The sequence below is a fragment of the Papio anubis genome, chromosome 4 (genome assembly GCF_008728515.1).
Source record: "Papio anubis isolate 15944 chromosome 4, Panubis1.0, whole genome shotgun sequence".
Classification (NCBI taxonomy): Eukaryota; Metazoa; Chordata; class Mammalia; order Primates; family Cercopithecidae; genus Papio; species Papio anubis.
Window position 1 is genome coordinate 41,555,794 of NC_044979.1, and position 22,367 is coordinate 41,578,160.

The 22,367-nt window shown below is 41.9% G+C and overlaps 1 protein-coding gene across 1 annotated transcript in view; it reads left to right on the forward strand.

Moving 5' to 3' along the window:
• Positions 1-22,367, forward strand: part of WNT2 (Wnt family member 2) — a 44,320-nt gene that overhangs the window by 6,993 nt on the left and 14,960 nt on the right. The window contains 2 exon segments of the mRNA NM_001168718.1: positions 955-1,232; positions 18,367-18,631. Of these exon segments, the coding sequence (NP_001162189.1) occupies positions 955-1,232; positions 18,367-18,631 (543 nt within the window).

Genomic DNA, 22,367 nt, shown 5'->3' on the forward strand with positions numbered 1-22,367 from the left:
CGTGTTATGAGTTACTACAGATTATTAAAATAATTTAATGTAGTTATTGCACTGAAATATGTACCTTTCAGCCTGTAAGTGAAAGTAGCCTGTGCTCTAATAAAGAACAATTCTAAGAAAGCACCCCAAAGGGTTCTTGCCCAAGTCTAATTATAGGCGGTAAATTTGTTTCCTTCCAGAAAAACCAAAGAAAAACTTTTCACTGTCTTTTACCCAATACCAGTGATTAGTGCAGGTGTTCCAGAAGAAAGTAAATTCACCTTAATAGTTAGACATATAGTATGTAACTCAAGGATATTGCATATTGCCTTCAGCAATCTCTCAATTACTTATGAAAGTCAATGCCAAGCCAAAGCTCTCCCGTGTTAATGCAAGGGGCTGGTTACTGCCAGAATTCTCTTCCCACCTTAGTCCCTAGATTTCTTTGAATTCAGTATTTCATTCTCAATAATTTAAAAGCATATGAGTATCTTCAGGAAGTCCTGGAGGTTTGGAAGGATTTTTTGAGGAAAGCTGTGGTGCCATGAGTTCCCAACTATATTGTGGAATGATAGAATTGTAGCATTCAGACTGTAAAGTAAAGAAAAAGGCCTAGAGATGCTATGCTCCTCTCTTCTAGGACATCTGGAGCTCTCTGTTGAAACAGGGGAAGCCTGTGTTTGAGACTAATGTGAAGCCAGGAGCTGGGCAAGGCCATCTTTTTCTTTGATACTCCTTATTTAAGAAGAGCTGCCATATAGATATCTAAATTGACAAAAACTTCTATTAGATAGAGACGATTCATATTAAAGAAAGAGCCCGGGCTCTGGAAAAGAACCCTTCAAGAATATCAGTACCTTGTTGTCTAGTGGCAAAGGTTGTCTGAAACAGAGCAAGTATTAAACAATTATCATATGAAAGTTATTCAGAAATAGTGCTACCGGACCACTTTTAAGAAAAGCATTTTTGTTTCAGGTAGTCGGGAATCTGCCTTTGTTTATGCCATCTCCTCAGCTGGAGTTGTATTTGCCATCACCAGGGCCTGTAGCCAAGGAGAAGTAAAATCCTGTTCCTGTGATCCAAAGAAGATGGGAAGCGCCAAGGACAGCAAGGGCATTTTTGATTGGGGTGGCTGCAGTGATAACATTGACTATGGGATCAAATTTGCCCGCGCATTCGTGGATGCCAAGGAAAGGAAAGGAAAGGATGCCAGAGCCCTGATGAATCTTCATAACAACAGAGCTGGCAGGAAGGTACGGAAATGCAACGGTGTTCATTTTGTAGGCTGCATGGCTTTATAAACCACTTAGGCAGAGCTTATCTTAAACTTTCCTAGAATTGATAAAATGCTGTGTAGTCACAACTTCCTACTATCCGCTAGCCATTTGCTGTTTGTTCTGAAGAATACCAACAACTAGGTTGAAATATTCCCACCCACATTCCACCTTCCTTCCTACAGCTAGTTGAAGGGGTCCACCCATTGCGTTTGGCATTGTGTTGATTCAAGTCTTTTATGGTCCCTCTGGACACTAATCATTTAAGCAGAAGATACGATCTGTGGGTTAGGATAGTGCTTCATCCTACATAGCAACGGTACATTGAATGCTTATATCTAAGGGATGTAAAGACCCAGAGCATCTTTTCTTACATGTATCATGAAAACAACTCACCAAGCATGATTCGTTGGCTTCTTCTAGATTTAGGGATGCCCTCTTTTGGAACCTGACCCAAGTCTCACTCATAAAAGCCCCACCTTGTTGTTTCTGGTGCTGGATAAGTGAGTGGACCAGGGGAAGACATGATCCCCAAAGGGTATTCTCCTCTAGACCTGATTAACTTCCTGGGCTCCAGTCAGTGTTCCCCCTCTAATCACCATTTGTTAAATGAGGAAACTGAGGCCCTCAAGGTACTCAAGGTCACAAGGAAGTTAGTAGAAAGGACTAGAAAGTCAAGTTTCAACACCTAGTCCAGGGGTGCTTTACCCTAGGATTAAACCATTTCAATGCCAATGTTCCGACCCATTGATGACCCATGTCTTTTGGTATGGTGGTATGACCAGAATAACTACAGAATGTAATGCTGTACTTGATACTTTTGTGTGGAAAGCATTAACTGGCTGGGTGAATCAAATATTTGTTCAGAACTATTCTAGAATAATCTAATTGCCAATAGGAAGAGATAACCATAATTTGTCTTTTATCACCACAACATAAAAATGTGTTTGATATTAATATATAAAGAAAAATCAGCATAAAATTGAACGGTCCCTGGGGGGGCTTTAATAGGAAAAATAATAGAAAAGAATGGATGAAAACCCCTTTACTAGGCTCCTGGAGAGAACAAATCTCATTCAAAGGAAGTTGGAAGGAAAGAACTCTTGCTTAGCACATGGTATAACATGAGTGTGACCTGAACTGTTTACAAATAGTACCTTTCTTGAACTTTAAAAATCAACATTCCTAATTTTCATGAATTTATGAACTTACAGTCACTACTGCCAAGAAAATAGACTATGGTTTTGCAATCCTACAACTATTGGTAATTACCGTTTGTGCAATGATTTGGATAAAAAAATTTACACTGACCTTTGTCCTAACATTGATAGTGCATGTATAAGTTATAAAGTGTGGTGTCTTTGATAGGAGTGTGCTGCTTAATCATTCAAACAGGGTATATGGTTAGATTTCTCTATTTGGAAAGATAAAAGCATATGGTCAGATATTGTATCCAAAAGAACATTGACTTATCAAAATAAATGTTAATTTCACTAAATAGGTCATTAGATATTGAATGTTTCAACTCTTCAAGACAATAGATCATACCTATTATATTTTAGGCCCTGAATAAACACAACTTTTAATGTAAATCACATGATTCTTCACCATGTAGAGGTGAACAGCTGTCAGGCCTCAGATATTCTCCTGCCTGCTCTGCAAAACTTAGGAGGCTACTTTTGATTGGAATAAAAGTGCACACGCTGACTTTTTAAAATGTGGCTTTAATTAATGGTGGGTGGGCAGACTTTTTCAAGGAGATGCATGATGTCAGTGAATATGAACTTTAATGAGAGTAAATGTATTGAGATAAACATGCGTCTCTAATTCTCTTCTTGCGGTCATTAGACCCCCAGTCTCTACTCCCCCTTCGTACTAGCAGAAGGTCTGTGGAATCAAAATGAGAACAGGCTGGGCTTGTGTTTGAAGGCAGGCCTCCTGAGCTAAGCCTCCAACTGGCTTGGCTCTAGGCTCTAGAAAGCCCCCACCCCCCAGGGCTGACGGTAACATCAGTCCACTTTGTTTCTTCTTCTCTGTGCTTTTCAGTATTTTCCAAATTGGCCAATATGAACATCTACTTTTTAAACTGGGAGAGGTAGGGGAGAGCAATAAATTTTATTTTTAAAACACCATCTATTCTGAGATTGTTCTGTTTAGCTAATGTTAAAAGTCAGAATTCATCACTGTCATTCACCACGGGCCTTAATTTTTCCCCAATATTTGAACAATTTATTTATTATAGCAGTTGGTTAGAGCACCCTCATGTGTCTCTGTACTGTAATATCATTTTAGATCCTCTGTGCTGTATCATTTATTTTAATCACAGTTTCAGCAGAATTTATAATGATTTTTTTCTTCCATGTTTACTTGAATGCTCACCCTTGATTGAGTCTAGTTTTCCACCTCCAATTAGGACTATGAATAAGTACCAAAAAGATAAGCCTGTCTTGTTCAAAACAAATATTTTATCAAGAAGGAAATTCTATAACATCCTTCAGCAGCTCTGTTTAGGTCTAAAGAAGCCATGCTATAAAAACTTCCAAATTATATTTTAAGATATTTTTAGGTAAATTACATGCAAAAGGTCAACATCTGCCATTTATTTCCTTTAATGAGCTTGTAAACAAGCACTTTTTAAATTTGTCCACTCTTCCAGCCTGGGCAACATGGTGAAACTCTGTCTCTACAGAAAAATACAAAAAATTAGCCAGGTATGGTAGTGCTACTACCACAGCTATTCAGCTACTATTCCCAGCTACTCAAGAGGCTGAGGTGGGAGGATCACGTGAGCCAAGGAGGTTGAGGCTGCAGTGAGTCTTGATCGCACCACAGCAGCATTCCAGCCTGGGTGACAGCACGAGACCCTGTCTCAAAAAAACAAAACAGACAAACAAAAAAGTTAGTTCACTGTTTCTTCTAAGATGAAATAATGAAATAATCACAACTTCTTTAAACGTTCCTAAGGGAATCTGTATCAAAATAACTCATGTTTCCAATCTTACTGCCCTTCCATCACTCTGAAAGTTTCTATAAGAGTAAGAATTTCCACAAGAATAAGAGGAATTCCATGAAAATGCTTTCCCTAAAAGGTGCCTCTAACTGAAAAATAGAAAAGAACATGGGACTTCAAATCAGATGCACCTTGGTTTTAATCTTACAATATCAGTGGCTTTGCTCACTGAATCTGTTTTTCTCATGTATGAAAGGGCATTTTGTGGTGCTACAGGAAGACAAGTGTAAGGCAGATAGCACAGAACCTGGCATGTAATAGACGCTTAATAAAAGTTCCTTTCCCTTCTGTGAAGTTAAGATTATTTGTAAGTCAGGTAACAGAGCTAGGCAGAAGTCCATCCACCTGGAATTATTATTTAGGATTCAATCTGATCACTCCATCTATCTATAGAGTCATCTTCTATTCAGTTAACATACTTATAAAACCAGACATATAGTATTTTTCAATTTACAAAATACTGTCAAATGTTTTATAATTTGATCTTTCCAAAACCCCTGTAGGAATAAAAAAGAGCATTCATATTTCTACTTTTCAGATGAGAAACTGGCCCTGAGAGGGATAGAGAGACTAAACCAGGGTCATAGAATCACAGAGTACTAGATCCTGGGAGTTCACATCCGCCCCTGTTCTCCCATGTGCCCTTATCTACATTTCCATATTGCCTTTCTTGAGTATTTCTGAGAAAACAAACAATATTTCTATATGTACGGGGGGAAATCCAGTAAACCACCCTTGGAAGGTAGTTTACCGATGATTTTTTTCCTTTGTGTGTGTCTTCACACATTTTCTAAAATGAATGTGTATCGGTTTTTAACGGCAAGGAAGAGTTGTTTTAAGTGCTGAAAACTGAACAGCCAGTCATTGTGAGCACACCCAAACCACCTTAACCTTTTTGGAGGATTCACAAAATTTCAACAAACGGCACTGCAACATTCAGAGCTCTGTTCTTGTATTTTGGGACTAACTTTGGTTCGACAGATAATTTATTAAGGAATTACTCTGGGCAAGGCATCCGTTTTGGTACTAAATCAGTGTGGAAAAGAATAAAACAAAGCAGCCCCTGACCATAAGAAACTAAATTTTAGTCAAGGAGACAAGTGTAATACAATTGCAAGGCAAGCAATGCTATGTGGTATAATAACATCATCAGCCACATGGCCAGTTAGCTGAGGAGATAATGGTTGTATCAAAAAAAGAACTGGGTGTTTGAGCTGGAGATAAAAGATTTCCCATGGTTGAGATAGGGAAAGCACTTTCCAGGATGAAGGGACTTCAAGACAAAGACAGATGTTGGAGCAGGAAGTGTATCATAAAGTTGAGGAATACAAGAACTCTAGGGTGGAGTTCAAGACTGAGAGTTAATGGGAACTGAGGCTGAAAATTTGAGTCCCAGCCAGATCTGGAGTCCTTTATTTATTTATTTTTTGTGTGTGTGTGTGTGTGTGACAGGGTCTCACTTTGTTACCCAGGCTGCAGTGCGTGCGGTGGCGCAATCTCGGCTCACTGCAGCCTGGACCTCCTGGGCTCAAGCGATCCTCCCACCTCAGTCTCAGTAGCTGGGACTGCAGGCACATGCCACCATGCCTGACTAATTTTGGGTGTCTTTGCTTGTTTGTTTGTTTTTCGGTAGAGATGAGGTTTTGCCATGTTGCCCAGGCTGGTCTCGAGCTCCTGGGCTCAAGGGATCTGCCCAAGTTGTCCTCTCAAAGTGCTAGGATTACTGGCCTTGAGCCACGGCACCCGGCCTGGAGAGTCTCATATACTGTGCGGAGACATTTGGATGCCACCGGGAAGACAAGAGGAAGGCATTGAACAGTGGGAGAGAAAGTTAAATACTTAAGTTTAATTTTCATGCATTTGTTAATTTCTCTAGAGTCCACTTTGATAGAGTGATAGCTATAAAAGTTCAAACCTTCTGTAGTAAGTTTGAATTCATGACTTAAAAAATTAACTGGGCAAGGTGGCATGCACCTGTAATCCCAGCTACTGGGGAGACTGAGGTGGGAGGATCACTTAAGCTCAGGCGTTTGAGACCAGCTTGGGCAACATAGTGAGATCCCACATCAAAAAAATAGATTTACTAGGAAAATTGTGAGAAATTTGTATTTCTTTGAATTTTATTTTTAGCCTTAAATATACATATAAGTACTGATATAGTAAGCTTCTGGGTGTTTATTAATATTAAAAAATTAGCATATGGCAACTGTGTTGATATTTACATTTTCAACGTGATAGTTAATGTCATGATTGGCTACTCTACTCATTGGGAGCTCTTAGTTTAGGAGTTCTTGACTGAGGCATTATGGAGGATAAGGCCCTGGAATCAGAAAACTGGCTCTAATACTTGAGCAAAATCTTGCACAAGTTACCAAACCAGGGTTGCCATATAAAATAAAATACATACACATACACATATACACCAGGTGGTAAGCAAGCCTCAGGAGTAGGTACCATTATTATACACAGTTTGCATATGAGGAGACTGAGGTTTAGCAGGGTGGCCAGAATCAGCAAATAAATTGAATATATTTGCTCACTGAAATCATCTAAAATTGAAACTTGACTTGGCATCCTGTATTTTCTATGGAGAAGCACAGAGGGTGAGGGGTTCCAAAATTTCTAGTTCCACTCACCATCCAAACAAGCACCACCCAAGGTCAGTGCTGCGGAGCACTAGGACCTGCCCCTGAGCATGAGCATGGCCTACTGGGTGCTGGGACAGACCAGATACTTCTAAGTTCCACCTGCAGAAAGTGCCTCCAAAGTAAACAGAAATGGATATTGTACTACATGTAAGTCAAACCTTACAAGCAAGCAAATCCAAATTCTAATAAAGACTTTTAAAAAGATGGTTTTTTTTTTTTGAGACCTGTCACCCAGGCTGGAGTGTGCAGTGGTACAATCATGACTCACTGCACAAGGCTCAAGTGATCCTCCCACCTCAACCTCCCAAGCAGCTCAGACCACAGGCATATGTGACTGTGTTCGACTAATTTTTCTTTTTCTTTTCTTTTTTTTTTTTTTTTATGTTTTGTAGAGACAGGGTCTTACTATGTTGCCCAGGGTGGTCTGAAACTCCTGGGCCCAAGTGATTCTCCTGCCATGGCCTCCCAAAGTGCTAGGATTACAGGCATGAGCCACTGTGTTTGGCTGAGACTTTAAAAAATTGATCCCTTGATGCCATTTAAAATAAATAATAATAAATGAATAATGGGTGTGACCTAAGAGAACTGGGGCATGATGACAAAGAAATCCCACTCTTAGACAGTAGGGAATATCAATAGGAAAGAAAATGCCAAAGCCATACTGAACTGCAGAGCCACGTTGCTTTAACCTCCTATTCATCCTGACCCTCCCTTCAACAATCTTGAGCATCTTTATGGGGTATAAATTTCACCTAGTAGGTATTTGTTTACTTACTGGTCTCCTTAGTTCATGAAATGAAAAGCATTTTTAAAAGTTAGATCAGTTCTGCCAGCCTCACCTCTGTCTTGTTGGACCCCAAAATAATATGTGCTTGATATTAGAGATCTTTATTTATCATATGAATCAAAAACTAACCAGAAGTCAAGTCCCAAGACAGGGAATAACTCTTAACAAAATTGTTACAACTCCATGTAAAGTTCTATTATTAGTGGAAAATGTTTTTTAGACTTGCCTCATTAGTCAATAAGAATTATTAGATATATGGTTAGTCAGTGGTAATGTTCTTGAATTCCACAAATGTAAATTCCACACCTTATATTTTCTAGCGAAGCCCACCCACAGTCACTGCTTTTAAAGAATGACAGTGCTCAAGAAATCACAATGTCTTATTAAGTTAATAAATGTTTGCATAAGCAAATCAACTGCACAGTTTTTTAATAAATATTTTTTTTCTTAGTTCCAGAGTGTATATGTTTAAAAGGTATGAGTTGGCCCAATTTTCAGCAACTTCTATCTTAGAGACGTGGACCTGTCAAAAGGATTTAATTGTTAATAAATGTACTTGGCTTCAAGCCAGCATCTGAAAATTAAATGATATGTTTTTAATGAGAGTTTCCCTCAGGAAAACTGATATAGATCCAGAAATATATTACTGACTTTGTAGAATATACCCAACTAAAAAGTGAAGTACTAACACTTCTTCAAATGCTCAAGTTTAACTAAATAATTTAGTGAAGACACAGTATATGGAGACCTAAAATAAATTCTAACTAGGATTTCTAAGACAAGTTGTTAAGTTGGCAAATATTTCACACAGCATAAAATGGACTGCCTTCTTTCTGATAGGAAGAAAATCAGTATGACATGACACAGGGTTCATAAACGTTGCAAAATGCAGGTACCTACAAGAAAAAAATTCTCATGTTCTACAAAGAAGTTTTACAAAGACACTGTAAGGGCTGCTTGGACTCAGTCTTCAGAACTGACTTAAGAAACCAAAACTTCCTTAGGAGAAGTTTGTCTTTATAACTGGCAATATAATTCCTTTTAGACTATAATTAGATACGCAAACACTAAGTGTAAAAGCTTATAGAACTCACCGAATCCAAGGAACATGAGCCCCAGAGATTGGCAAACCCTAATATGAAAAACACCAGCAGAGTGATGTCGACTTTGGTGTCAGACAGACTTGGCTTATATCCTGCCTGCCTGGGTTATCTCACTCACTGCCTGTGAGATCTAGGGCAAGCTCCTCTACTCCTGGGTGTTTCAACATCCTTATCTATAAAATGGGATAATAATAGTATATATCTTATGTGGTAGTGTGGACTAAATAAAATAGTGAATATAAAGTGCTTGGCATGGTTTGATATATGGTTAAGAACTTAATGAATGTGATGCCTCAGTATTATACTCCGACACAAAGTTAGAGCAGAGAAATATAAAATAGAATTGTTCTAGCCTATGCAATGCATGTATTTTCTTCTTCTGTAGCCTTTTTTTTTTTTAAACAGACTTCTGCATCTGGTATAGAATGCTAATATCTAGAAGTTTGTTTAAAAGAAAAAAAGAACTTTAAAAAATAGAAGTTTCTTAAATTTTAAAATTAGAAAATAGCCTCTGCAGGTCAAAGGCTTAAAATGCCCAAAATAAATAAAAAATGAAGGGCCACATGAAAAATCTGCTAAGATTTTAGCACTGAAACAGTTATGAACCTATTGAAGAGTTTTTGTTGAGAATAGTTATATATTAAGCTAAAAATGGTTTCTATGAAGCTAAACACCAAAAGAGTCCTGCTGTCCTTAGAAGTCATCAAAAAACTACTTTTTTAGTGTAGCCATGTCACATGAACAAGTATTTATTGACAGGATGCCACAGAGTAAAACTTAGATGGGATTAAGGCAAATGGGGAGGAGTGGGGACTGATTAAAAATTGTGCTGGTCAGTTGGTGATATTAAGAACCATGGGGGCTGGGAGAATTGAGAACAGGAGCATATGAGAATGATGAAAATGGAATCTTGACAGCGACCTGCACTAAGAATCAAAGAAGAAGGAAGTAGAACAAGAGACTTTTCAGGAAAGATTCAAGAGACAAAATAGAAACCAGGATGTGACTGTGTCATGGGCTATGGCCTTGAGGTTCTGACGGAAGCTTTCAGTATCCCACATTAGCAAGAGGCAGCAAGTCATTGTAATTGATTCTTATTCTAGTTCTTTCTCTTCCTATTGTAAAAACAGTGCTTGCACATAGTATCAAAAGCAACAGCTTGAGCAGTGCAGAAATGTATATCATAAAATGGGACCGTTTTCTCCCCTCATAGTCCTTGTCTCCTTCCAGAACATTTCAAAATGCAAACTGACTCAAGGATGTGAACGGGACATGTAATGTTTCCCCTCTTCCTCCCAAACTTCATTAAAATTGTAGTAATGGAAAAAATGGTTTAAATTGACAATAAGAAGAATAGTAAAAGAAATGAAAGAGCTTAATGAATTTATGGAAAGTGGAAAGCAAATGAATAAACTGTAGCTCATAAAGAAGGATGGAGAAGCCACAGTCTAGAAGAATAAAAGCAAATGGGGCAGCTGCCAACATGGGAGGGAAGAAGCCCTGAGAATGCCCCAGATATAAATAAGCCCTGGAGAGAAACATAGGCCTGAAAGTTGGGAATAACTGAAAATTCCATCGATGGAATAGGGAACCCCAACCCCTCCCTTCTCCCCATGAGCAGGCATTTAACATCCCAGGCTTTCTGGAGTTAGAGTCCTCAGCATAAGAGCCAGTGTCCTGGGTGCAGTGGCACCTGCATGTAGTCCCAACTGTTTGGGAGGCTGAGGTAGAAGGATCACTTGAGCCCAGGAGTTCAAGGCTGTAGTGCCCTATTATGGTGCCTATGAATAGTCACTGCACTTCAGCCTGGGCAACACAGCAAGAGCTCATCTCAAAAAAATAGTCACTGTCCTGCCAACTCACCAGAAAGCAACATTTTTTTGGTCCACAAGTCCCACCTCTATAACCAGAGTTCCTGAATGCCTTTTTACTACTTCATTCTTAAATATGAAGAGACTGTCCCAGGATTATCATATATTAGATTCAATATAGCAGCATGAAAGAAAAAGACAAAAAAATTGCAGGAAAATTACTCCAGAAGAAAAAGCAGTTAATTCAAGGATAAGAGAACATTTTTATAGCCTAATCAGTCTCCTCACAGAGATACATAATATTGACACCCACAAATAAGAATGGAAGGCTTGAAAAGGTAACGATCAGAGAAGAAAGAATTTGGAAGAGAAAGCCAAATAAACCTCTCAGAAAGTACATCAAAAAGCCCAAAAGATAAATGTTTATTAAGGAGGTCCATAAATGCCCCCCGCTCTTTTCCACTTGAGTTTGAAACCAACTGAAAAATGGACAAATGGATGGACTCAAAGTGGCAGTTTCGTGATGAAGAAAATGCTGCCCTAGAGGAAGCGGGCTGGAAGCACAGTGCTCCGGAGCAGCCCAACCCTGAGCCAGGAAGACTCACCTGCCACAAGCTGGCCCTCAGAGCCCCTGCAGCAAGGGAGCCACACGCTAGATGGTAGGAGCTGATCACAACTCATTTCCACAGGCTACCAGATCCCCAAAGAGAAAGAACCCAGGCACACAAGCCCTGCTCCTTCCTCTAAACTTACCAGTTGGACGAATCACTTCTCTTCCTCTGGGGAGAAATGAGTAAGGGGCTGGAAAGAGCCAGGAGTGTTACTCTAATGGAATTTCTTCCTCAAGAAATTGGGAAGAAAGTACTGAAAACAGACGAAAGAAAACATAAGTGACATAGAGGACCAATTCCAAAATTTGGCAACCAGCTAATTAGAATGCCATTTAAAAAAAAAAAATGGCCAGGCACAGTGGTTCATGCCTGTAATCGCAGCACTTTGGGAGGCCAAGACGGGTGGATCACCAGAGGTCAGGAGTTCAAGACCAGCCTCGACAACATGGTGAAACCCCGTCTCTACTAAAAATACAAAAATTAGCCGGGCATGGTGGTGGACAACTGTAATCCCAGGTACCTGGGAGGCTGAGGCAGGAGAATCGCTTGAACCTGGGAGGCGGAGTTGCAGTGAGCAGAGATCTCACCATCGCACTCCAGCCTGGCCAACAAAAATGAAACTCTGTCTCAAAAAAAAAAAAAAAAAAGAAAACAAAAAACGTGGAGGAGAGGATTTAAAGGGTCTGCTGAGTGCTGAACAAGATTAATGAGGAATAATATTGTGATATTTCAGAACCCAAGAATAAGGGAATGATTCTGGGAGCTTTCATAGGGGAAAAATACAAAGTAAAATGAAAATAAGAACAAATCCATTTTCAAAGATTCCCCCACTTCCCATATCAGACTTCCCATCTGCAACATTAGAAGCCAAAAGCCTGCAGATATATACTTTCAAAGTTTTAAATCCGGAATTCTATACCCAGCCAAGCTATTAATCAAGTATGAAGGCTGACTGAAGACACATCAGACATGCAAGAATTCAGAAAATGCATCCACCTTAAAGGAGTTATTCAACACTGTACTGCAGCAAAAAGGAGGAATACATCAAAAGAGAAAACATGGCATCTAGGATACAGCATGTCCAGGCTAGCAGGGCATGAAGTTAGGTCTGAGCTGTGGAGCCAGTCCTGGTTGGCACTAAAGGACGGAAGACTGTGGCTGCCCCCAGGAAATGAGGAGAAGTGATGGCAGGTGGGACAATTGTGAGGGTGGAAAACATGAGGTGATAGCCAATGCACTTGGTAGCAAACAGAATGAGAAAACACCCAACTTCACTTTGAGAACATCCTTCATTGATACAAGGTTTGTGATCTTGGATCAGAGACAATGAACTGCAATCCTGGCACAGTTCTTGGCTGTGCAGTTAATATTATGTAGATGTTTATTGTTTTAAAATTTTAGAATCAAAATTTACTTAAGTGTAGCTACAGAACAGAGGTCCTTGACTTTAGTCACTCATTCCTTTATCATCCAAATAAAATGTCTCCAGTCCCTCCATCAGCGACTGTGCATGGGAAACTGGCCCCCCACCCCAACCAAGCTCCTTGCCCAGTGCCTCCAAAAACCCCAGGGGGAGTATCCCACCACTATAGCCTGTTGCTCTGGTGTGGCCCACTAATCCATTGATCCATTGGTACTTGGGTTGGACGCTGGCCACCACCCATCTTTCATTCCCTCCAAAGCAGCACTAGCAGAGATTGTCACTGGTGGCACATTTTCCTGGAGATGGCGATGTTTTGGAGGCATAGGGTGGGAAACAATTTCTAATTGAATAACGATTTCCCCATTATTAGAAATGTAATGTCGGCTTCTGCCGCAGGAATTCTTCACCTCTGTAACCCTCCATAGGCCCCAGACTCCCACCACGGTACAGGGGTTTCTCACCTTCTCCTCTGCATCCCTGGGTCTGGATGATTCTGAATCCTGACTGCATATTAGAATCAATCACCTCAGGAACCACAAGTACCTTCAAGGCCCAGGCCTCACAACCACCCTAGGCTCTGATTTACGCAGTCTCGGGAGAGGCTGGAAATGATCCCCAGGCGATTTTAATATGTAGCCAGGAGTGATACCCACTGGCCTGCCCTCTCCAGTTGCCAGGGAGAAAGCCTCAAATTCCTATTATTTTACTATGTGGAGTAGCTTCACCCTTTTTGTTTCCCCCCTCTTTCGAGACCATGAAATCCCTCAAACTGTAGCCAGATTGTAAAAGAACATCTTTTCCCCTTTTTCTGCCAGTATACACACATATGCAGGCCTTTAAAAAGTGGATCATACCACATATATTGTTCTGCATTTTGCTCGTATCACTTGACTTTCTTGCCTGCCTGTAAGACTGACCTACTTCATTGTTAAGAGACCACATAATATTCCATTATTAAGCATATACCATAATTTGCTTAGCCATTTTCCTACTGATGTCATTTGGGTTTTTCCTCATATTTTGCTGTTACTAATTATGCAATAGCTGCATGAAGATCCATGTGGGCGTGTATCCTTCCAAGCTTGTGCAGATGTTTCCAGAGTGGAATCAAAAGGTCAAGGATACGTACATTTAACATTTTTGTAGGTATTGCAAAAACACTCCTCGTTTAAATGATGGATCGCTGTACTCCCCCACCAATGGTTTGTTAAAGCATCTCTTCCCCTGGACTCTAACACCAAACATTATCAGTCTTTTTACTATTTTATTATTTTTTTATTCTTAAAATTTTAAAAACGATTGACATTTTTACTATTTTTGATAGGCAAAAAAGTGTATTATTTCAGTTTGCATTTCTCCAATTACTAATGAACTCAAACACCTTTTTGTCCTTTTGTTAGTACTTTGTATTTCTTCTGTGAATTGTCTAATAAATTTTTAATGATTAGTTTGGAAGATGCAATGTAATCCCCCATTATTTCTCTCTACCTATTCTTCCTCCTCTGCCCCATTACAAAAGGTATGTAATATTTTATGTCAATTCTTGATTATTCGAAAGAACGGAGGGGGCCGGGCACAGTGGCTCACGCCTGTAATCCTAGCACTTTGGGAGTCCGAGGCGGATGGATCACCTGAGGACCAGCCTGACCAACATGGAGAAACCCCATGTCTACTAAAAATACAAAAAATAGCGAGGCATGGTGGCATGCACCTGTAATCCCAGCTACTCGGGAGGCTGAGGCAGGAGAATCGCTTGAACCCAGGAGGCGGAGGTTGCAATGAGCTGAGATGGCACCATTGCACTCCAGCCTGGGTGACAAGCGCGAGACTGTCAAAAAAAAAAGGATGGAGGGAAATAGAATGCATAATTCAAAATCACAATGCAAATCATAATTCAAAATCACAGTGTAATTTATAGTAGAATTTTAAGTGTGTTTTTAGAAATAGCACAGATCTGAGATTCACATCTTTGTTCTACCTCTAAATAGCTGGGTGACTAGGGATTTTCCTTTCCTTACAGAGCCCTGGTTTTCATAACCATAAATGGGAATGATAACTTACTTTGCCTGATGGTGATAATTAGATAATGTGTGTAAACCACCTGGTGTGGAGCCTGGCACACAGTGAAGCACTCACTCAATACGTGGTTGTTACTGTTACCATGTTATAACATTTGAATACTGGAGTTGTTCTAAACTAGGAATCCTCATTGTGAGTTTCTTGCCCCCATATCCTTACTCTTATCTCAGTTACTCTTGAAAACAGGCTGCCTTGGCTTACATCCCCTTCCCTCTGCCTCTCCGATTGAGTACGCTTTTGTCCACTTCAAGGTTAAGGGTTTGAATTTCAAGTCGGCAAACCCAGTACGTAGAAGAGATGAAGGTAGCCCCAAACCGCGATTGAGCACTAAACGCACTGTGCGTTAACAGTGGATGCTGGAGACGTGAGCAAGCCCAATACTAGAGATGCTGTCTCAATTTCCTCCCAGGTTTATTGTCAGATAAAGCCTGTCATTAATCCACCACCAAGAAGTGACCATGGTACCTGCTGAAATACTTTCTGCTACAAGTAACAGATCCCAAAGGCACTAAAAAAAGGAGGAAAGTTTACTCACTTGGATCACAAAAAGTCGGGTGGTAGGGCAGGTCCAAAGTGGACTCATTGAGCAGCTCAGCGGCATCCCCAGAACCCAGATCTTCACATCCGTCAAGTGTGCCTGCAGCTTGCTGCCTGTCGGCATTGCTGCCCTCAGGTTGCAGAGAGGCTGCTACGGAAACCAGCATCTAGAGACAGAGACAAGGTATTTCTCCTTATGTGCCTCTTTTATTTTATTATGTTATTTTTGAGACAAGGTCTCACTCTGTCACCCAGGCTGGAGTACAGTGATGTAATCATAGCTCACTGCAGCCTTGGACACCAGACTCAAGCGATCCTCCCACCTCAGCCTCCCGAGTAGCTGAGACCATAGGCATGTGCCACCACCTCTGGCTGGTTTATTTTGTAGAAATGGGGTCTCACTATGTTGCCCAGGCTGTTCTTGAACTCCTGGGATCAAGTGATCCTCCTGCCTCAGCCTCCCAAAGTGCTGGGATTACAGGCATAAGCCACCGTGCCCCCACCTCACGTGTCTCTTTTAAAGAGTGAAGAAACATGGCCGGGTGCAGTGGCTCACGCCTGTAATCCCAGCACTTTGGGAGGCCGAGGCAGGCAGATCACAAGGTCAAGAGATCGAGATCATCCTGGCCAACATGGTAAAACCCCGTCTCTACTAAAAATACAAAAATTAGCTGGTCGTGGTGACCCACGCCTGTAGTCTCAGCTACTCAGGAGGCTGAGGCAGGAGAATCACTTGAACCAAGGAGGCGAAGGCGGTAGTGAGTTGCCTGGTGACAGAGCAAGACACAGTCTCAAAAACAAAATAAATAAATAAAAAATAAAGAGTGAAGAAACATTTTTTTACAAGACTCCTAAGAGATTTCTCCTATCACAGGATTGGCCCAAACTGAACCAGCACATGGTCCAAGCTGGAAAAAAATTAGTGGCAAGACAGTGAAATTACTATCAGCGATTTAGATTACTCTGGGGTCAGGAGTCCTTTGGAACACAAGGCTGCCCAACACCTGAACGAAAACTGTTAGCAAGGAAGGGAGAAGGTTGCACAGATGATCCTGTCTGTCACCACCACATGTTTTTTTAAGGATTTATAATGTTATTTTTAAGATCCAATTTTCAATTAATATGCAAATTCTTCAATTAATTGTATAAAAATATCAGCTTTGAAGTTTATGATCTGGAAATTCAATATTAGAAAGGGAGGGCTGACCAGATGCATTGGCTCTCACCTATAATCCCACCATTTTGGGAGGCTGAGATGCGAAGATTGCTTGAACTCAAGACTTACGGACCAGCCCCAGCAACATGGTGAGACCCCCATCTCTACAAAACTTTTAAAATGAGCTGGGCATGGTGGCATGCACCTGTAGTCCTAGCTATGCAGGAGGCTGAGGCAGGAGGATTGCTTGAGCCCAGGAGTTCAAGGCTGCAGTGAGCTACAGTCACACCACTGCACTCCAGCCTGGGCAGCAGGGTGAGATTCTGTCTCAAAAAAGAAAGAAAGAAAGTAGAGGAGAAGCAGTAATAGTTCCTGTCATTGTTAAATCTAGGAGTATTACTTATGATTAAATAATCTAGATTTAGAAAGAATAAACTTGGAAGAATGAGCATTCACGTTTAATTCCCAAGTACGTGGTGTGGAGTGAGTTTTGTGTGGCATGCTCCAAGATCTTAGGAGGGATAGCTCCAGGACAGGTGACAGCCACGTGGGGCAGAGTGGTAGGGCCAAGATGGCACTGCCAGGGTTGTGTCTGTGGCAGAGGCCTGCCATCCAGGCCATCCTGTGAGCCTCCTACCAAACCCTCATAATATAAAGATGGGGGTGGGGCACATGGGGCAGTGTAATTCCAAAGAGGAAGTTCATTCTAAGACATCCTTTAAAGATGCCCGGCTCCCTGTAACTGGGAGAGTCAAGCTAAGCACATGCTTCCTGCTCGCTTCTCCATCCTTGCCCTCCAGGGCTGGCTCGTGTTGAGGGGGACAGATTTCAAATGTGCACCATCCATGATGGAGGTGGGGGTAAGGTGGGAAAAACACCTAGTGCCAAGGCCCAGCCTGGGGAGAGTGGGAGTGAATTCCTATTACGGAGCTTGGGCAAGTCACCTGCCTTCCCCATCCCTGGTTCCTCATCTGTAACATGGGAAGAGCGGTAGTTCAAAGTTGTTGTGAGGACCATGAGCACTAATAATCTCTTCACTTGGGTGAGCAAAGGAGAAAAGGGGCCAGGGCAGGATAACGCTCACCAAATTGCTTTGGGGAAAGTGCTGTTCTGCTGGCTCATGAAAACAAAGCTTCCCTGGAAGTTTCAGGCCCACCTGTCCCCTCTCCTCTCCACAGGCCTTGCACCCACAGAAAAGGGGTCTCCGTATTGGGAGCCAGCCGAGATGAGCTTGTCCCAGTTTCTTTGCTTCCTCTCTAAGAAAGATCAGAGCAAAACCACCCCTGTCATCTAAGCTGAATCTCCCCAAGTTACTGTCAGCCTCAGGGTCACTGACTGACTTTGCAGTACAGCCTGGCTCTGTCTTTTCCTGGCTGTGTAACTTTGGGCGAGTGCTTCTACTTCTCTCAGCCTTGCTTCTCGATCATCAGCAAAATAAATACAGTAGCACAGGATTGCTGTAGTACCAATTACTATGATTGGTTTATTGAAGGATTCGGACTTAGCAGTTATTTTGTTAATCTAATTTGCATAATAGCCTACATTTTTATATTATTTTATTTTAAACTGGACAGCATTAATTGGATAGTATACATGTTTACTATAATAAAGCTCTATTTATTTAGAAAATAATTCAGTCCCTCACTCTTCAAACTGGCCACATGCCCTGTTAAATAGTGAGGTTTCTGTTATACTGTTAGCCAGTGGGGTACACAGTTAGGCGCTATCCCTCACCTCTCTACCCACTGTCCTGCCTGCTGCAGTCAGGGCAGGTGGCTAATGTGGCTAACAAGCAACAAGCAATGCTTCAACATCTCCCAGTCACTCGCCCCGGGATCCAGCATCCTGAGAGTCACTTCTGGATTACTGGGAGGCAAGGAGAGTAGTTGTAGCATGTGTTACCTGCTCGAAGCCACCTCACTGAACTTGCCCCTATCTTTTTTGGCAGGCTGTAAAGCGGTTCTTGAAACAAGAGTGCAAATGCCATGGGGTGAGCGGCTCGTGTACTCTCAGGACATGCTGGCTGGCCATGGCCGACTTCAGGAAAACAGGCGATTATCTCTGGAGGAAGTACAATGGGGCCATCCAGGTAGTCATGAACCAGGATGGCACAGGTTTCACTGTGGCTAACGAGAGGTTTAAGAAACCAACCAAAAATGACCTCGTGTATTTTGAGAATTCTCCAGACTACTGTATCAGGGACCGAGAGGCAGGTAAGCTCAAAAGACTTTCTTCATAGCACCTAATTCTTTCAACAATTGATAATCCACAATTAAATGAGGTTCTGTATTTTCAGCCTGCTCTCTTTGGGTTCGAAACTCACAATCCTCACCATTCTTACTGAAACTGCACAGGGCCGGGCGCAGTGGCTCACGCCTGTAATCCCAGCACTTTGGGAGGCCGAGGTGGGCAGACTGCTTGAGCTCAGGAGTTCGAGAAAAGCCTGGGCAACGTGGTGAAACCCTGAATCTACCAAAAATGCAAAAAATTAGCTGGGCATGATGGTGCGCATCTGTGGTCCCAGCTACTCAGGAGGCTGAGGTGGGAGGATCGCTTGAGTCCAGGAGACAGAAGTTGCAGTGAGCCGAGATCACACCACTGCACTCTAGCCTGGGTGACAGAGTGAACTCCATCTCAAAAAAAGAAAAAAGAAAAGAAAAGAAACTGCACAGAGAGCTCTCCTATGCAACTGGAGAAATGGGTTGACAGTGCACAGATTCTGGAGAAATTGAAACTGCACAATGTCTGGGGCAAAAAGTCAAGATACGCAGATTAGCAAAATTCTTCAGCTTGGGCAGATTTCTAGTTAGTGGACGATGTACACTAGGGAGAGCAGCCCAGCATCTTTCATGTGATCCTGAAGCTGAGAGCAGGATACATTAAATCCCACCTCTGTGACTACGGAAAATGGTCCCAGGGCTTTAAATTTAGACTCTTCTGAAATCTGCCCTACTTCCCCTTCCCTGCTCTTTTCAATATGCTTAGAAATCGCCAAAGATAAAAAGCAAGAATTTATCCCCACTCTCTTGGCTATAGGTGGGCAGTGTATAATAAAGGCTGTGTCAGAGGCCCTTCATTTATGAAAGCCACACCATTCCCTTCCAGACGGTACCTTCTCCATCCCTCAAAGAACAGCTCTGTCAGCCTCAACACCGCAGCCATCCCACCTATCTGGTTTACACATGCTCATGCTCTACCTCTCACTCCTCCTGATCAATTCTGAGCTCCAGGTTTAGCTCATTCTTTGTAAAGATTCTAGTCCAAAATAAGAATGAGTACAAATCTAAGTTCATAGGAGGTGATGGGAGTCCACAGCCCAAGTCAATTTCTAAGACTTGGTAGAAAGCAAAGGAATTCATTATCAGAAAAAAAAAAATCCTCTAACTTAGAGTCTGAGTTGTTTTTTTTTTTTATTTCAAAATAATTGCAGAGGCACCAATAAAATGGTGTAGATGGCAGCCAGCTGTCAGTTAGATTGACCAAGAGGCAAGGTTATCAGGGAATGTCACAAGGAGGCCAAAGCCTTTTTTTCCCTGAGTGGTTGAATTGCCTTCATGGCTTGATGAGCTAGTTCTCTGCAGCATTTGAGCAGGTTGCTACACGCAGCCCAGGGATTAATGAAAACTGAGCAGAGGACCAGATGCTGTTCCCCACTGCATTCCTGACACACTTTGGGACCTCTAACAAGTCATCCTACCTGTCAGGCCAAAGTTATAGTGAAATCACCATGAAACCTATGCTTGGATACAGGATTGTCCCAGGGGTCTGACCCCCCTCTACCGGTCACTAGCTGTTTAACCTCAGCCTCCTCACACTGAGCATGGAGATGCTGCTGTCTTGATCATTTAAGTCCTATGCATTGACTCCTGTGCACTGGGTATTGGGCTGAGATTCTTGCACACATGGTCTTATTGTATCCTTACAGTAGGATCCTTACAGCAGCCCTATGACAACAATGCATTGAAACTTGTTACTAACCAAAAAAAAAAGAAAAATGAATAAGAGGTGGCTCCTGGATGATGAACACCAACCAAGAACCACATTCACATCTTACTCTTTAAGTCAGATAAGCAACCCTAGATAGCATCTTCTCCACTGTACAGATAAGAAAAGTGAATGACCCGCTCACGATCTCACTGGTAGGAGAGGGTGGATGTCTGATCCCTTGGCCTGTGCTTTGACCCTGTCATTACACACTTACCCCTGCCTGCCTCCAAGGACACATATGTGAAAAGGCCTTGGGGAGCAAAAACCTTATTTCAAATATAAGAGGACCCTCTTCCCCAGTATGTCTTTTCTAGTTCTTGGATTGAAGCAGTTTGCATATGGAAGCCAGCTGGTGTACCTGAGGAATATGTACTGCCTTAGGTATAACAGGTATGACATTTATTGTCAACGAAATATAGACCATATTTTTTTTTACCCCACAGAGGTGATTCTGAATCTAATGCCTGCTGCCTCTTCAAGTTACTAAGTTATTCTTGTGTAGTCTGCTTTTTCAACTCTATTAGAAAGAAATTCTGTTTCTTAATCCTGAAATAGCAGATATATCTATAGTACCCATCACATGCCAGGGCTGCAACTGCATTCTCTCGTTGATTCTCACAGAAAGTCTATAAGGTGAGTGTGTTATTATCTCATTTTATGGGAGGAAACTGAAGCTCTGAGAGGGTAAAGATTTTCCCCAACCACTTGTGGTTGGTAAGAGGCAGAGCAGGGACTTAAACCTGAGCCTGGCTCTTTTCTTTTCTTTCTTTATTTATTTTAATTATTTATTTATTTATTTTTTTGAGACAGAGTCTCACTCTGTTGGCCAGGCTGGAATGCAGTGGCACGACCTTGGCTCACCGCAACCTCTACTTCCCGGGCTCAAGCAATTCTCCTGCCTCAGCCTCCTGAGTAGCTGGGATTACAGGTGTGTGCCACCATGCCCGGCCAATTTTTGTATTTTTAGTAGAGATGGGGTTTCACCACGTTGGCCAGGCTGGTCTCGAACTCCTGACCTCAGGTAATCCACCCGCCTCAGCCTCCCAAAGTGCTGGGATTACAGGCGTGAGCCACCGCACCCAGCCCTGGCTGTCTTTTCTTTCTTTCTTTCTTTTTCTTTTCTTTATTTTTATTTTTATTTTTATTTTTTTTGACAGAGTCTTGCTCTGTCACCACAGCTGGAGTGCAGTGGCATGATCTTGGCTCACTGCAATCTCTACCTCCCGTGTTCAAGCAATTCTCCTGACTCAGCCTCTTGAGTAGCTGGGATTATGAGCATGCGCCACCACACCTGGCTAATTTTGTGTTTTTAGTAGAGATGGGGTTTGTCTGTGTTGGTCAGGCTGGACTCGAACTCCCAACCTCAGGTGGTCCAGCCTCCTCAGCCTCCCAAAGTGCTGGGATTACAGGCATGAGCCACTGCACCCAGCCAGCTAACTATTTCTTAGGAGCAATCAAAGACATTGAATTGACACTTTTGAAAATCTGAGGGGCTTGTAATTGAAAAGGGCTTCAAGGCAACCTAACCGAAATGTGGGTGAAGCTTGATTCTGATTACTTTTGACCTCCCCTCTTTGTGGGTACCTCACTCCATAAAGTTCCCGCATCCTCATGCTGCCTCTTCATCACACAGGACCTACTCCCAGCCACACTCATACACACACACACACTGGGACGTAAGTGGCACAGTGAGAAAGGTATGGGTTGTTGTTTTTATTTTTTTTATTCTCACTTGCAGGCCATGCCATCTTGGGCAAGTTAAGTAATTTTTTGGAACGTCACTTTCCTTCTCTATAAATGGAGGTAATTGCCTTGAAGAGTCAGAGAATATACACATAAAGTGTGTAGCGCAGGGCCTGACTTGCAGCAGGAACTCAACAAATGTTCCCGCATCCTTCTCCAGCTAGATCTGTCCCCATCCAGGAATAACCTGGGGTCTCCACTCTGCAATTTTTCTCATCA